Below are 16,386 nucleotides of genomic sequence, written 5' to 3' on the forward strand. Positions count from 1 at the left end.
CCTGCACGGCCACAGATGTGCTGGAGGAGCTAGAAGCTCTACCCATGGAGAAACTCCTGGAGAACCTTGCTAAGCCTAACAGGGGACAGGTACTTCTGCCCAACCTGGCAGCCACAAAGTGAACTCATTTAGGTAAAGATAACCACATGCACCTAACCAGCCTGCACCAGCCTGACATTTCTTCCTCCTAAGTAAAAACCAATGGATGGATTGAACTTAGAGTCTCAGCTCAGTTTTCTATTTTGACCACCTACACCCCAAGATACTCTTTTAAAAAGTGTTGTTTTCAGATCCCTTTGAAGTTCATAAAGGGCCTGTTCATTTTCATTCAAATGTTTTATTACATAAATGTTACTGTTTTCTTTTGATTTATGCTCCCACTACACTGCACCTCTACAAACAACAATGCCACGGACTGTCAGCTGCTTTTACATGCTGTGAACATGAGTAGGTTTGATCAGAGTTTCAATTATCAAAGAAAAGACAAACTGAGCAAAAAGAAGGAAAAAAAGACCAACTTCTTCCCAACTGACAAGAAAAATACTCGTCATGTTTTCATAATAAAGGCTCAGGCTCCCCATTTATGACAGCTTGGACCAATAATGTCTGTTACACTGATGCTACTGTAGAGACAGGGTCAACATCTCTATTTAAATATAATTAATATACAAAACACAATAAAAGTTATACATGAATTATTCATTATTTTTACTATTGATAAAATTCATGTATACTAATCAAAGTTATACATGAGTAACGACATTATTAATAATGATTAATAATAATAATTCTAATGCCAACATGATGACTGTTCATAGCTCCTGCTTTGAAATACTGAACTTAAACATTGAGCTGATGAAAGATCACAATTCACAGTGGCCCACTGTCAGAATCATTCTGAATATAAACTCATCGAGTTAATCTGAACCTTTCTCAAATGTGCTGTGAATAAATGCTGCTGCAAGCCACTGTGGGAAAGCTGTGTTATTATCATGGAAACATCTGTGACACATTCACAGAGGACGAGGACACAAAGGGACGACACGCAGAGGCTGTGTTAAAGTCAAAAATCCAAATCTTTAGTCCTAAACAGGCAGTGGTTACAAACAGGAAGACGAGCAGTCCATTAAACAGTCTACAGGGTCAAACATACAGAGAATTCAAACAGCTATTAAAAACAAATAACTGGACACTGAAAAACTTCAGTGATGTGTGAGGCACCAAAGGGAAGCAGCTGAGTATATTCAATGAATTCTCTTCAAATACAAAGACAGAAACTCCTACAGGCAGCATGCAAACTGAGCAGGATACACAAAGATCAGAGATTACAAAAGAAATCAGAAAAGGATTTCAAACTTACTGAGAGCAAGGCCTCTGTTACAAATCTGTCTAATAGAAAAACATGCTGTACAGATACAATACGCTCAGTGTTCATGGTCATTTAAAAACTGGCTCTACCTGAACCACTTCAATATTTTATGAAGTCACTGAGTCGACCATTTCTACAGTTTGTTTCCTTCATTGCAGTTAGAGTGCGGCTGGTAAGGATGAAAACACACACAGAGCGTAAATTGTCTTTGTTAGTAACAAACGTCAGCAAAGAAAAGACAAAACACACAAACACTCTCATGATATTCATGAATCATTAGAAAGCATCCAAACATTCTGCTCGTGGACTTTTACAGTCTTATTTGCACTCGCTCATCTTCATAATCATCCTGATCAATACATGACAGGGGAGGCTTTGAGGTAGGCGGGGCTCTCTGCTGATGTCAGCATGAAAGGCAGGACCAGCGTCTGCCACATGTTGGTGAAACATCACAGTACACTGGCGTGGTTTCCTTTCCAGATGTTGGACGTTTGACACTTCAACGTTGAGGCCAACAAGAAGACACAGTTTTGGGTCGGGTTGCTGCAGGGTTTCTAACTGAGCAAAAGCAGAAGCACACAGACCAACAGGGATCAGATGCTGAGTGTTAGAGGAACATCTGTGCTGATCACTGAATGCTGCTGTGGTCTCTTGTTGAAGTTGGCTGGTGGGACAGTCTAATAGTGATATCCTGCCCATCGGAGGAACACTTTTAAAAACACATGCAATACTTTGTTTGTATTACAGTCACAGTTTATCTTATTTTTGTCCTTTAAAAGTGTTGCTGTACTATAAAGTCCTATAATTTGAGGCTAAAATGGCTCAGAGAGTCTCTCTCTCAGAGGATCTCCTTTGAAAGTGGAGACGGCTTTATCCGCTGATCCACGTCACTTTACCTGGATGTTTTCTTTGAAGCTGGATGAAGACTCCTCTCCCTCACTCCTGCTGCAGCTGTGTGGTCCAGTTGGCCTCTGAGGTCACAGTCAACATCTGTAGCAGAAGAGGGGAAATAAAAGTCCAGGTTACCAAAACTGGGAGCTTTTCCAAAATAGAGCGTAACTGGACTTTTTCAGCCTTACAGGCAGATAGTCGTCTGAAGCTGCAGCTTTTTCTTTTTAGCTTTTTCCAATCTCTGCTCTCGGCTTTCTTTGAGAACATGTCTGCTTTCTTGGCATGGGTCTGTCTGCTGTTGGTGAAGAGACTAAATCCACATACTCGCTACTAAGATCTCCTCAAGTAGTCTCAACCAGATTACAGTTTAAGAGTAAATGTCTCCTGAGAGTTTCACCTTGTGGAGATGCTGTCTGGCTAACATGCAATCATGAGCATTAATCTATGAGGTGAAAAAGTAATTTTAAAAGCTCCAGCCACAAGTTTTATTTCATCTGTGTTTTGGTCAGAGTCCCATCAGACCTCCAGAATGGTGTCAGAGTGTTTTCTATCCACGTGATGAGCACAGGCCTCAGGTCCAGACCTCCACGGGCACCATAGCCTCTTTGGAGCTAATAGGTGCAAGAAGGTTTTGTTGGGATAGGAACTGAAGAGGAAACTGACGAGGAAGGCAAGGATCTTCTTCAGCTCCTCCGAGCCGGGACCTCTTTGTGTAGGCCAGCATTGGCCAGGTAGCCCTCCAGCATCGCTGGATGGCCGACAGTGGAAAACCTAGAGGAGTAGGAGAGAAACAGCAGCTTGGAGCATGTCTTTATACTGTTTAGTTTTTAGAGCCACAGACTTTCTTTTAATGTCATTGTTCAGGATCTATGACTGATTATGTATTTATTGTATTCCTCCATGACTGTGTGACAGCAAGTGGAAAAAACCAGCTTTACCTTTGTTGATATGCTTGTAATTTTAATATTGATTAAATGGCCCATGAAATAATAGAAAGCTCATATATGAAAATGTATTTTAAGAAGTAAAATGTTAATCTGAGTACAAAGGAGTACACTCACCTTCTGGTAGATGGAGGTGTAGCGAGCGCTGGTGAACATCCAGGCCTCCTCGTAGAACTGATCACTGATTGGATCCAAAACATCGATGGAGGATCTGTGTAAGCGCTGAGGATCGTCCTGATGGACAGAACAGAAGGAGAGTGAGACAAGTGAAGATATACTAAACAACACTGTGACATGAACTGAGCCACACACAGTTTGATTCACAGCTGATTGACACATTATTTGACCACGAGCAATCTTTTCTGGTTTGACGCCGTCTTTGTAGCCAGAAACCAGCTCTCTCCTCGGCTTCCTCCACTACACGCTTCCCCCACGCCAGTCTCCTCCGTCACTATAAAGGGGAGAGTCATGAGCTCCATCACCCTCACCTGTGCCGTCCAACGTCCCGCCACCAGCCTCCACTGCAGCAGGCCAGAGACCACACCCCTGCCACAATAAGTAAAAGTATATCCTTGCTGTACCCTTAATGCTAAATGTGCTAAATTAACCGCTGCCTTTGCCCCTTTGGGATTATTCTTATGTCACTGGGATGTTGACCTTTGACCTTCACATTAGAGAGATGGGCAGACATAATTAGTGTATGAATTTTAAAGTAACAGGTAATAAAGAGAGTGTAGCAAATGTAGTCAGGTTTATTACTCTGTATCACACATGAGTGCCCGAGGGAGGCGGGGCTGACTGGGGAGACACAGGAAACAGAGAGACAGGGCTGACTCGACATGAAACGATGAAACGTGGGACACGGGAACAGAAACTAAACACAGGCTGAAATGAACACTGAGGGAGGGAGAACTAAGATTACTGAGAGCCTGATAAATAAGAAGAACAAAAACCAAGAAAAACAAGAGTCAAAGAAAACCAAAAACACAAAGCATTGGGCCAGGACCCACTGCTGTGACATTTATATGTGATAAAAACATTAAAAACTGCTCAGATGTTGAAATCTTTCTACGTATACTTTAGGTTCAGCTCTCCAGCCTGGCATTTGGTTAAGCATGATTCAAACATTTGATTTTGTTTAACTGGTTTTAATTATAGTTACTTTTTGTGAACATTTGTTGCAGCATTTAAAAATACATCATTTATTTTCAAACTTTTATTTGATTTAGAGCATCATATTTGACCAACGTAAATGTTTTAATTTCATATAAAATAACTGAAACAGTGAACTAAATATCTGAAATCTTTCCTTCCTTAAAAGTTATAATCCTACTTAAGTTATAGTGCAAACGCTTAAGCAACAAATATACTTGATGCTAATTAATTAATATTTCCCTTTGTTGTTGCAACTATGCGGTCACTTCTGTCTTTAAACAAAATAATATTTTCCAGTTACAGAAATCATAAAGTCCAAACTACACTGAAAAAAATATGTTGTTGGATTTACTTAATTCAATGGTGGACATGTGTTGCACACAGATGTTTTGCTTTGGCAGCAACTTAAACAATTGAGTTAAATTAACACAATTTATTCATGTTCAATAAGCCTGTGCAATTTGTGTTGATAAAATGTGACTTAAACATGTTTTGATGAAGTAATTTGAGCTCTTGGAATATTTTAATCCTTCACAATTTTCTCACTTTATCCCAACACCATTCAATAACTTTTACCCAATACTACTTGGTCACTTAAATACTACATGTTATCTTCAAATTACATATTCTAGTATCAAATACACAATTTTCAAATGGAGGCCTTATAACAGATTATATTGTTCTCTTCCAAGATGGTTGCTGGCATCCACCAGTAACCTTTCAAAACAAAATGTCTAATTTCACTGCATTGACAGTAGGTAAAGAATTAAACTGACATTACTCCTCCACTGAATCTACATAAATCAACAGTTAAATAATGTCAGTTCTTCCGTGTTCTCTGGAATCAATCACAGCAAAGAAATTAGACTCTTTCTTTTGAAAAATGTTGGGAAAGAACAAATCAAGATCAAAAATCAAGATTCAGTTAAACAACAATTATAACTAAACAATTTGAGATAATGTTAGTTTCCATTAACATTAAATTAGGTTACTGAATTGGCAAACACCTTCCTATTAACATTACCCATTTTACCCCAATAACTAAAGAAATTAGCACTTGCAGGTCAAAACCTTTATTCAAGAGATGCAAAAATAACATTGATACAGTGACTGTCAAAAATTACAGCACTGATCATACTGTGACATGTTGGTTCAAAACAGCACACTTAGAAATATTCAACGTTCTTTACTTCAACTGAATGAAACTGAAAACACCATTTCACACGACCCATATGGGATATTTAGACTGTATAACTGTTCACGCTACATCTCTTCACTAGTAAAAGAAAGAAAAAATACAAAGAGAAATTTAAAAATGCTGCCAAAATGCTGCACAGAGCAAAAGGAAAAACAAACAACAACAAAAAAATGGCCCTGTCCTCATGGCAGTTGCAGTGTATATAAAAATGAACCCTGCGATCTGTTCCTGGAATTGAGCTTCAAAAATGCAGCAGAACAAGTGTGAGATTTAAATGTCTTCTCACCTAGAGCTGATCACCTTGCATGCATAACAGTGAGCTTTCCTTGCAGGAGCAGTTTTGTCTTAGTTGTGAGCTTTTCTTGTACCGGACTCTGCGCCCCAATTTTAGTGTCAGACCACACCTTCAGAGTATTCCATCAGAACCAACCACGACGCAAGAGGAACACTGATGACGTGCAACCCCATGACCCAATCTGGGGCAGTGATGTACCAGCGGAGTTCAAGTCGTGGACCACCGGACAGAAGGTCCTGCACTCACTGTTCCCATGGGTCGGAACTGGAAAAAACACTTTAAGAATTGAGACTCTTGACTACCGATTTGGACTTTTCCTGAACAGCTCAACAAAGATAAATAAGGCTCAGAATGAGGAAATCGACGCGATCAGAATAGTGGTCATGCAACACAGGGTCGCCCTGGACATGATTCTCGCTGAGAGAGGGGGCCTCTGTGTCTTATTCAACACCACTTGTTGCACCTATATCCCGGACAACGTGCACTCCTTGACCATGACCACTGCCCTAGACAAGTTGCGACAACTGAGTAATGCGCAGCAACAAGACTATGTCACGAACAATGAGGACTGGCTGACCTGGCTGCTGAGTGGCAGCTGGAAGACCCTCGTGATAAAAGGACTCGTACTGATAGGAGTTCTGCTTCTATTATTGTGCTTGTTTTCTACATGTATCCTACCATGCATAAGATCCATGATTGACAAAATGGTACAGGCCACAGTAATTACCTATGTTGGACTGCCACTAGAAGATGAACCGGATGAAGAAGATTTAGTATAGAAACACACACACACATACTGAATGATGCTACAATTGAAAATGTTATAATCAAGTGATTGTTGGCTGATAATAAAGTATGATTAAGTGAAAAATATTAACATCAGGAGGGGATGTTAAAGAAGAAACGCTTTAATGAGTTTTATGTCGCATTAAAGTATATGTTCATATTTTACTCTTAATAGGAAAAGAACAAAATGTACTACTCGCTCTGTTTATAGAGAGAGGAAGTTCACCCTATGACATTTATACGAACTTAGACACACACACACACACACACACACATATGCAAAATTAGAGGAAACTGCTATGCTTGTTTCACCCTGCTATAAATAATAAACGACTACTGCAGCTCGGTGTGAGTCCTCTCGGAGCCCTCACCCGTGCAGCACGTTAACTGTCTCCAAGTGTCTCAGTGTTGTTTATTCACCTGTTTGATAACTGTAAATCTCTGACAACAGTTTATTTGTACCATCTTCACGTGAACACATTCAAGAACATAACAGATGAAGAAACATTAAAAACTTCCACACTACATGAAGCAAGAAAAATAGTTTATTCCTTTATGTAGAAAAAACAGAAACATCAAACATCTCCAAGACTCTCTTTGAAAGAACTAAAAACCTTTGTTCTCATGGTCCAATCATGAGTGAACTCCCCGATGAAGCCTTGTGTGCTAAAACATGTCAGAGTTTTAAAGGTTAAACATGAGTTTCCAAAACGTTTTGCTGGAGAACAATGAACTATTTGACTGAGTTTCAATCATTTACAGACGGGAGTGATTTCAGCCCTGAGTGATCGCGCTGATGTTTGCACAGAGCAGACAATGAGGTGAATGTTTGGGCACATTGGTAACAGTGAAACAGTTTATTAGTAACGTGGGATCGTTTGTGTGCAGAGTATGAACTGAGATTCCTGAAGCTCTTGTCACACTGGTCACAGCTGTAGTTTCCTTCCATGTGTCCACGTTCATGAATGTTACGATGACCTGACTGTGAGAAGCTTCTGTCACAGTGTCTGCACTTGTGTGGTTTCTCTCCTGTGTGGACTCGTTTGTGTGTTTTAAGCTGACTTTCAGTGGTGAAGGATGACCCACACTGATCACAGAGGTGCTTTTTAACCCCACTGTGAATCAGTTCATGTTGTTTTAAATCTCTTGGTGTGGTGAAGCTTCTCCCACATTCTTTGCAGTATTTCAGTTTGTCTCCAGTGTGTCTATGTTGATGTACTTTTAGGGTCTTTTGCCGACTGAAAGTTTTTCCACAGAGGTCACAATGAAAGTCTTTCCCACCACCACAGTGATGACAGGGTTGAGAACTGGATCCATCTGTGTCGCTCTGCTTCTAAACAAAGACACAAAGACAGTGTAAGTCAGTCCTTCAACATTTGTATCCTGAACGTCGCCTGAAATAAAGAGCATCTCTGCAGACGTCCAACTACATTTGACTGTTTCAGTTAACACACTCAGTTTACTGGGCTGCAATAACTACAATACTACCACCATAATACTACAGTAATACTAAAATCATAACTGAAAGGAAAATCTGAATAATCACTCAGAGCTGCTTTTCCATGCAGTAGAATTGCTAACATGCTAACACAGTTTAATGAGCAGAGTTGTTCCAAACAGTCAGGCTAAAATGACAAGATAACAATATAAATACATACCTCACAGTAGCTGCACTTGTAGAGTCTCTTTCTGGTGTGGATCTGTTGGTGTCGTCTCAGGTGACGTGGAGATTTAAAAGTCTTCTCACACAGGTCACATTGATAAGGTCTCTCCTCAGTGTGGGTAAACATGTGTCGTTGTAAGTCTGTGTGAGTTATAAACTCTTTGCCACACTGTTCACAGCAGTACACATCATGTCTGGTGTGAATGCGTAGGTGTGTATTTTGGTGCCCTCTCTGGCTGAAAGTTTTTCCACAGATGTCACAGCTGTATGGCTTAATTCCAGAGTGGGTAACTAGATGCTTCTGTAAGTGGCTACTGTGAGTAAAAGCTCTGCCACACTGATCACAGCTGTATGGCTTAATTCCAGAGTGGGTAACTAGATGACTCTGTAAGTGGCTACTTTGAGTAAAAGCTCTGCCACACTGATCACAGCTGTATGCTTTAACTCCACTGTGGATGAGTTGGTGTTGTTTTAGGTAACCCTTCCTGGAAAAAGAATTTCCACACAAGTCACAGCTGAACGGTCTCTCTCCAGTGTGGATGACCTGATGCTGTTTTAGTTTATCCCTCACAGTAAAACCCTTCCCACACTCGTCACAGCTGTATGGCTTAATTCCAGAGTGGGTAACTAGATGACTCTGTAAGCTGCTACTGTGAGTAAAAGCTCTGCCACACTGATCACAGCTGTATGGCTTAATTCCAGAGTGGGTAACTAGATGCTTCTGTAAGTGGCTACTGCGAGTAAAAGCTCTGCCACACTGATCACAGCTGTACGCTTTAACTCCACTGTGGACGAGTTGGTGTTGTTTTAGGTAACCCTTCAAGGAAAAAGACTTTCCACACAAGTCACAGCTGAACGGTCTCTCTCCAGTGTGGATGACCTGATGCCGTTTTAGTTTAGCCCTCACAGTAAAACCCTTCCCACACTCGTCACAGGTGTGTTTTTTCTCTCCCTTTCTTCTGTGAGGTTTGTCGGCCTCCTGAGAGCGCTGACTTCTGGCTCCATGTTGGTCCTGCAGTGACAGAGATACAAACAGAGGCAGTGAGTGAAATGCAGTCGTGGAACAAACTCAACCTTCAAACTCCATTAACACTAGTTTTAAACCTGAAGGTGGAGCGTGGCACCAAACACCTTAAAGGTCTCTTATCCCCACCTGCTGGTAGTTCTAACACATTACATCCAACCTGCTGTTAAAGATAATTCATGACTGTTCAAACACTAAAATCATGCACACACACACACACACACACACACACACACACACACACACACACACACACACACACACACACACACACTTTTATAATTTAGATTATTTTGTTGTTTCCTGTTACATATTTCTATAATTTGTATAGATTTATACAGAATTATTCAGTGATAATAAATCCTATGTTTGTTTATTCTAAAGGAACCCCGTTAGCTTCCACAACAGATTTTGCTCGTCTTCCGTCAAATACTCACATAAAATATTACACAATAAAGTGGATTCAAGATATCCACATAATTTCACTCTTACATCCACAGTGAGGTTTCACAATTGTTCAAATATAAGCAATCAATAATAATAATAATAATATCAATAACATTGAGGCACATTACACAAATTTCAAAAACAAATCATGTCTTACAATATTTACAACAACTAAAAGCTCTGTAAATCGGCTTTTAAGTGTTCATTGAAGTTTTGAATAATTCTCTAATTTTTTAAGGCAACTTATTCCACTTAAAAGTTGCTCTAAATGTAACAGTTTTACAAAACGTTACTTTTAACTCGAGCATTTACTAAATTGCAGCTTGTTGAAAACTGTGTAATATGATGATGTATTTCATCTGGATACTGCAGCTGAGCAGAATAAATGTGGTGTGTTTAACAGAATTGCTTTCTTTAGAACTACAAGTAAGCCATAGAATATTTTAGCCTGTACAGGAAGCCAAGAAAGGTTATTATGCATTTTATCAATATTAGTATAGTATGAACATCTTCACACTAATCTGGACGCCTTATTCTGGACTAACTGAAGTCTGTTAAGATCTGTCTTATTAGCTGCTGACCAAATGATTGAACAATACTCCAGATGAGACATTACTAGTGCATTAATGACATCTTTCATAATGAAGAAGTGATACACAAAGAGCATTTCATAGCCATAGCTATGCCTTGTCGGCAGAGTTATGTGACATTAGTGATGTTTGTACTTTCAGCGTTAACTTGGTTTTAAAGCCTTTAAAATATACGCCGTTCAATAGTCGACCTTAATCTGACAGAGAATGTGATGATTTTGTGGATAATTAAAGTCAGTCATATATCCACAAACACAACAAGCTGAAAGTCAGTGATGCTGCTCGGTTTGCAGTCCTGAACATCACGGCACAAGCAGGATTCACTGCACTGTTAATGTTAGCTGTGTTATATTGCTGCCTCTGTTCGGTGGTGTCGAGCCAAACGCACTTTAACGTGTGTTTGAACGAGCTGACGGTTCACTCGTTAAGCTGAAAGAAAGATGCTTTAATCACAGCAGTCACACATGTGTCCACTGCACCATCTGGAACTCTTCTTGTTTACACTCGTAATAACACAAACACTAAATCCTGCTTCTCTGCTGCTGTTGTGTAGCAGTGTGTACACCTGAGACTGTCACCTGTCTGTCTGTCCTGCACTCTCTCTCTGTTTCTTTCTCTCTGATTGTGGAATAAAAGTATGAACATGTGTTTATAAGTTACACTTGTGTTTGAATCCTGCAGCTTATCACACATTTGATTTCCATGTGTGACGACTGCAAGTGTCCAGAGTGAGGACAGACTGAGGGAGCCACTGCTGCACATCATCTGTGAGGCTTTGCAGCCCTGATGATCCACCAGGACAAACTCAGCAGTGTGTGAGGAAGAGGAGGAGGAAGAGCCAGCAGCACAGAAATGAAGCCCAACAATCATGTTTCACAGTCCTGTGGTCTCAGCCTCAGATACTCATCAAATCACACAGAGCTCATGTAGAAACAAATGAACTAAATATGTTCTCCTTCATTTCTGTCAAACAAAGCTGTATGAAACGTTTCCAGCTGGTAGTATCATGGTTGCTAGGCAACCTGGGCAGCGCGACGGAGGCTAGACGTCCCATTTCACGAGCCTACGAGCCTCGCACTTCGGCCTTAGCGGTCTTTGAGTACGCGGCCCTTGAGGACTTTAAAGCTGCAGAACCTGAATCGGGATACAGCCATGATGATCTCCAGCCTCGTGCTCGCCAACATTCTCACCTGAGTTAAGAAGACGATCACTGAAATGGTCTCAGCAGGTCCTTTGATGACAGCAATGAAATGCAGTGGTAAGGCTTTTTGGGGATTAAGTTCGTTTTCATGGCAAAGAAGGACGATGCAGTTCATCTGATCACTCCTCATAACATTCTGGAGTGCAGGCAAAATGCTATTATAAAAACTTAAGCAGCAACTTCTCCAGGTTCCAATATTTATGCAATTCTCAAACCTTTTGGCCACGACTGTATAACCTCTTCTGAAGTTTAGTGGATATTATACATGGTTATGCTCAGGATGTGTCGGCCAGTTTCCACTGGAAACGCCTTTTGGTTAAACTGTCAGCGAGGAATTTGCATTTGCACTGTTACATTTTTATATAACTTTAATGCACATAAACAACAGCTGCTTGTTTCAGTGAAAATACATTGATGGGTTTTTAATAAAGTTGTGCAGCTGTAAAGTATTTTGTCTGCTGTCAATTCTATCGTCAGCTACATCGTTATGGCAAATGTTCAAATGTATATGGTGATAAATATCTTTGGTCATATGGTCCTGCTCTGTCTGTCACCTTCTGTGTTGAGCTCATTGTTTCCTCTGTAGTGGCTGAGCTGAGTCCAAGTAGCTGAAAATGTTCCTCTGCTGCTCCGTCAGACTCTCCTCCTCCTGCTGATCAGCTGGGACACAAAACAGATCTTTGTTAGGCTCCACACTGCACTGAAGAGTCAAAGTGTCTCATATGTTCATCTGACAAGTAAAAGAACACATTTTTGTTTCCCGAGGTGGGCAACTTGTTGGAAACAAACACAAAAGCTTTGAGCACTGATACCTGCCATTGCTGGCATTGAAAGATGCAACGCCAGCAATGTGGATTGTCAAGACTCAAACCAATCATCAAGCAAAGACAACAGGGATCATTTGTTTCTCTTTATTTAGCATTCACAGCATTTGTAGTTGCCTTCTGTGCAGGGGAAGTCCACGCACACTGTGTGGTACCGCCATCCGCAGAAGGTGCATTCAACCTCTGTAAGAGAAACGAGATTGTCTGAGACTGAAATGATATTAACTAAAGAAGTGGTGATTTGTAAAACTTCAAGTGTATGATAAGGTGAAAACAAATACACAACTGCATGTCATGTAGTTGAAGGTTTTTTTTCCTTTGGAAGACCGGAAAACACTGAAAGTTACAAATTAGTCCTTTATTTATCCAGGTAAAAAAAAATCTCATTGAGATTAAAAATCTCATTTCCAAGAAAGACCTGGCGTCATGGCAACACAAGTCACATACCACACAGGTATATAACATTTAAAACAAACACAATATCCCAACATGTGTAACAAATGTATTGTGCTTGAAACAAATTCAGAATAGGTGATAAAGCAGCTGCACATGTGTGTCACGAGTAAATCTGGCTGTATAACAAACAGAAACAAGTGATCTGCTGTCTTTGCTCAACGGTTGGTTTGAGTCTTGACAATCCACATTGCTGCCATCTTTCAATATGTTGAATGCACCAGTGTAAGTGCAGCCACTCAGACTCAATGTGTTCATAGAAACAGGTGCAGATGTGTCACGAGTTCATCCAGCAGTAGCTATGGCACTTGGCCACAGGGGGCAGCAGTGGACTGACCTGCATTTGAGACTGCTCCAGCTGCTCTGTGACAGTCAGTAGATCTGCTACAAATTGCAGATCATATGCAAGTTTTGGAAATGACATTATAAATATTCTTAACTTAGCCACGGCAGCATTGTTGATGTATTACCTATATACTACAAATTATTCCACCTGCTGAAAAGTGGATCTAATGTGGGCGGACTCACACTTAGCAAATAAACCTGTGATGTGAGAATGTAATCAAACTGTTGATCAGAGGCAAAGTAATTTAAAGTTTATGATGCTATCGTCTAATGTTAGCTGACATGATGTTAGCTTGTAAACTTATGTTGTTGTCTGGGTCTCATGTCTGATCTGATGATAATAACTGTGACAACACAGAGATTAAATAAAGGACGTTGGTGGGACTTCTTATGTTAGAACTATAACTTCAGTTAAGGAGTGAGACGTAAGGTGACAAGGAGAATGAAGAGAATGAGAAAGAAGTAACTGGGAAGAGAAAATGAAAACAAAAATTTGAAATGATCAAATTTGTGTTAACAGATGATGGTGATTTTAAAAATTTCAAGTAATTTAAAGTTTTTATCGTATTTGTTGTTGTTTTTTTCATATTCTTCTATTTGCAAGAGGTTATTAATAAAACAGGTTCTCTTTCTGGTTTCTCTTTTTGGACGCACTCTCTACAGCTTATCACATCCAAAATGGCGGATGTCAAGTACAAAACCTCGACAGAAACAATCAGCAAGAATTTTAGCATCAGTCCAAAATAAAACTGTCCAACTACAGAGTTTTAAAATCCAACTAAACTATGAACAGAGATCTTTTACAAATAGGCTATTGATGAGATGACAGTGGTAACAAAAACGTACACATCCGCGCACACAGACAAAATGGCGGGAGAGCGTTTAACGGTAGACCTCATGAGTCCGTTACCGTGAACTATGGAGCGGCAGATTTGTGCTGGAACTGAGCTGCACACAGCTGATGTTAGCCAGGAAACATTACACACTGCTAACGTTACCTTCACACGGAGCTCCACACGGAGACGATCAGCGTCAGGCACAAACACCAAGTTCAGAAAAGAGGAACTTTGAGCAGGAAGGAAAGAGTCAGAGCGGCGTTTGAGGACACGTTTACAACCACGAACATCAGAATCTGTCTGTGCTGCATTCAAGTGCAACTTGAATGCAGCACAGACAGATTCAATCAACAACCATTCAATCAATAACCATCAACCAACACTGAGACTGTTTTAGATCTCTCCTCTGTCCCCACCAAATGTCATGATCTTCAGGAAGTATTTAGCAAAAGTAAAGCGCTTTCACTGCCACCTCACAAACCACAGGACAGCACCATAGAACTACTCTCTGGCTCCACCCGGCCTTCTAGCTGGCTGTATAACCTGCTTAGACCTGAGTGTGCGGCTATGGAAAAGTACATTAAGGAATCCCTCGGTGCAGGCATAATCCAACGATTGTCATCTCAAGTTGGAACTTCTTTTTTGTGGGGAAAAAGGATGGCTCTCTCTGGCCATGCATTTACTTCAGGGGCCTCAGTGATATTACCATCAAGAATAAGTACCTATTACCTCATTAGCTCTGCTTTCAGGCCATTTCACAGTGCCACTGGGTTTACAAAACCCCACATCCGCAACGCTTACCACTTTTTCCAGATCAATCAGGGAGACAAGTGGAAGACTGTTTTAAACATGCCATTGGGGGACTACGAGTATTTGGTCATGCCGCCTGGGTTAACTAATGCTCCCGCAATGTTTCAAGATTAGTTAACGATGTCCTCCGGGAATTCCTTGACAGGTTCGTATTGGTGTATCTGAATGATATCCTCATTTTTCCCAAAACCTGCGAGGAACATCAGTCTCATGTCCATGCTATTTTTCCAACGTTTGCTGGAGAATAAACCTTATGTCAAAGCAAAAAAGTGTGAATTCCATTCCTCATCAATAACTTTTTTCAGTTACATTTTGGCACGGGGGCAGGTGAAGACGGATCTGGCAAATGTGAAAGCTTTCACAGAGTGGCCTACCCCTTGTACCCATTGTAGATTCAAGAAGCATCTCCAATGGGTTTTGGGAATAGCAAATTTTTATAGACTGTTCATTTTCAATTATAGTCAGGTAGCTGCACCACTCAAGTCTCAGCATGCATCTGGTCCCCCAAAGCTGAAACTGCATTCACCAAACTGAAGTATCTGTTCACCACGGCACCTTTTTGGTTCACCCTGATCACAGTTATCATTGCAAAGGTGGACACATCAGAAATTGGAGAAGGGAGAGGTAAATGATGCCAAGTGAAAGAGAATGCTTTGGGGGGGGGGTCATGCTGCTGTCATGGTCTGTGTGAGCGGCGGTGGTTTCCCACTAGACTCTGGTTTCTGCCTTTGGGTGAAGCCTGGTCAGCCTGTCCATTGTCCACACCTGACAGTAATCTACTAGGCTGAATATAACATCAGCACTCCCAATAACTCTCCTAACCTCCTAATCCTCGGATCATCTACTCACCCTTGCAGTTCAGTCACGTTTTCCTGGATGCTGGTCTTCTTGATTCACTCACAGCCACATTAATGCCTTTCGTCTCTTAGACTTACTGGACCACTTTGCCTGGATTCAAAGCTAACAAGTACTCACCCAGACCTCACCACCTGCCTTCCCCAAGTTGCTTTCCGACTGCTGACAAGTAAATGGTAAATGGACTGATTCTTATATAGCGTTTTTCTACTCTCCAGGAGTACTCAAAGCGCTCTATACAACATGCCACATCCACCCAATCACACCCATTCTCACAAACACTTTATCTGAACTTAGTGCTTTCTAAGTACATTCACGCACATTCATACTCTGATGGATGCATCGGAGAGCAAGTTGGGGTTAGTATCTTGCCCAAGGATACTTGACATGCAGACTGGAGGAGCCAGGGATCGAACCACCAACCTTCTGATCAGTAGGTCAGATCAGACCAGCTTTACCTCCTGAGCTACAGAAACCCCAAATAAGACATTGAAGATAACCTCGTTCACTTACTGTAACCTCCACCAGTGATCTTTCTGATGCTGCTCTACCTCTGTTACAGTGACTCAGATTACCATCAACCAAGACCCATTTCTGGAAACCTACCACAGAGCCCACTTCATGCTCACAGCTTCAAGTGCTTGACTTCCGCCATAGTTCACAGTTCATGTTAAAAAATTCCAAGTGTCAAGTTCCTGTG

General features: G+C 40.9%; 2 protein-coding genes across 4 annotated transcripts in view; one reads left to right on the plus strand and one right to left on the minus strand.

Moving 5' to 3' along the window:
• LOC146606847 (protein NLRC3-like) overlaps positions 1-16,386 on the plus strand; it is a 1,106,670-nt gene that overhangs the window by 627,972 nt on the left and 462,312 nt on the right. The gene's annotated exons all lie outside the window — the stretch shown is intronic.
• Positions 2,143-3,543, minus strand: LOC146606853 (phospholipase D1-like). Its single transcript, XM_085349240.1, has 3 exons — positions 3,322-3,543; positions 2,783-3,031; positions 2,143-2,359 (listed from the first exon to the last, which is right to left on the minus strand). The coding sequence occupies exons 1-3, from the start codon at positions 3,541-3,543 to the stop codon at positions 2,306-2,308; spliced, it is 525 nt and encodes a 174-aa protein (XP_085205366.1). The 3' UTR covers positions 2,143-2,305.

Source organism: Diplotaxodon limnothrissa, unplaced genomic scaffold, assembly GCF_057381915.1.
Source record: "Diplotaxodon limnothrissa isolate DT_005_m unplaced genomic scaffold, D_limnothrissa_male_GT1.1 unmapped_scaffold_4, whole genome shotgun sequence".
Lineage (NCBI taxonomy): Eukaryota > Metazoa > Chordata > Actinopteri > Cichliformes > Cichlidae > Diplotaxodon > Diplotaxodon limnothrissa.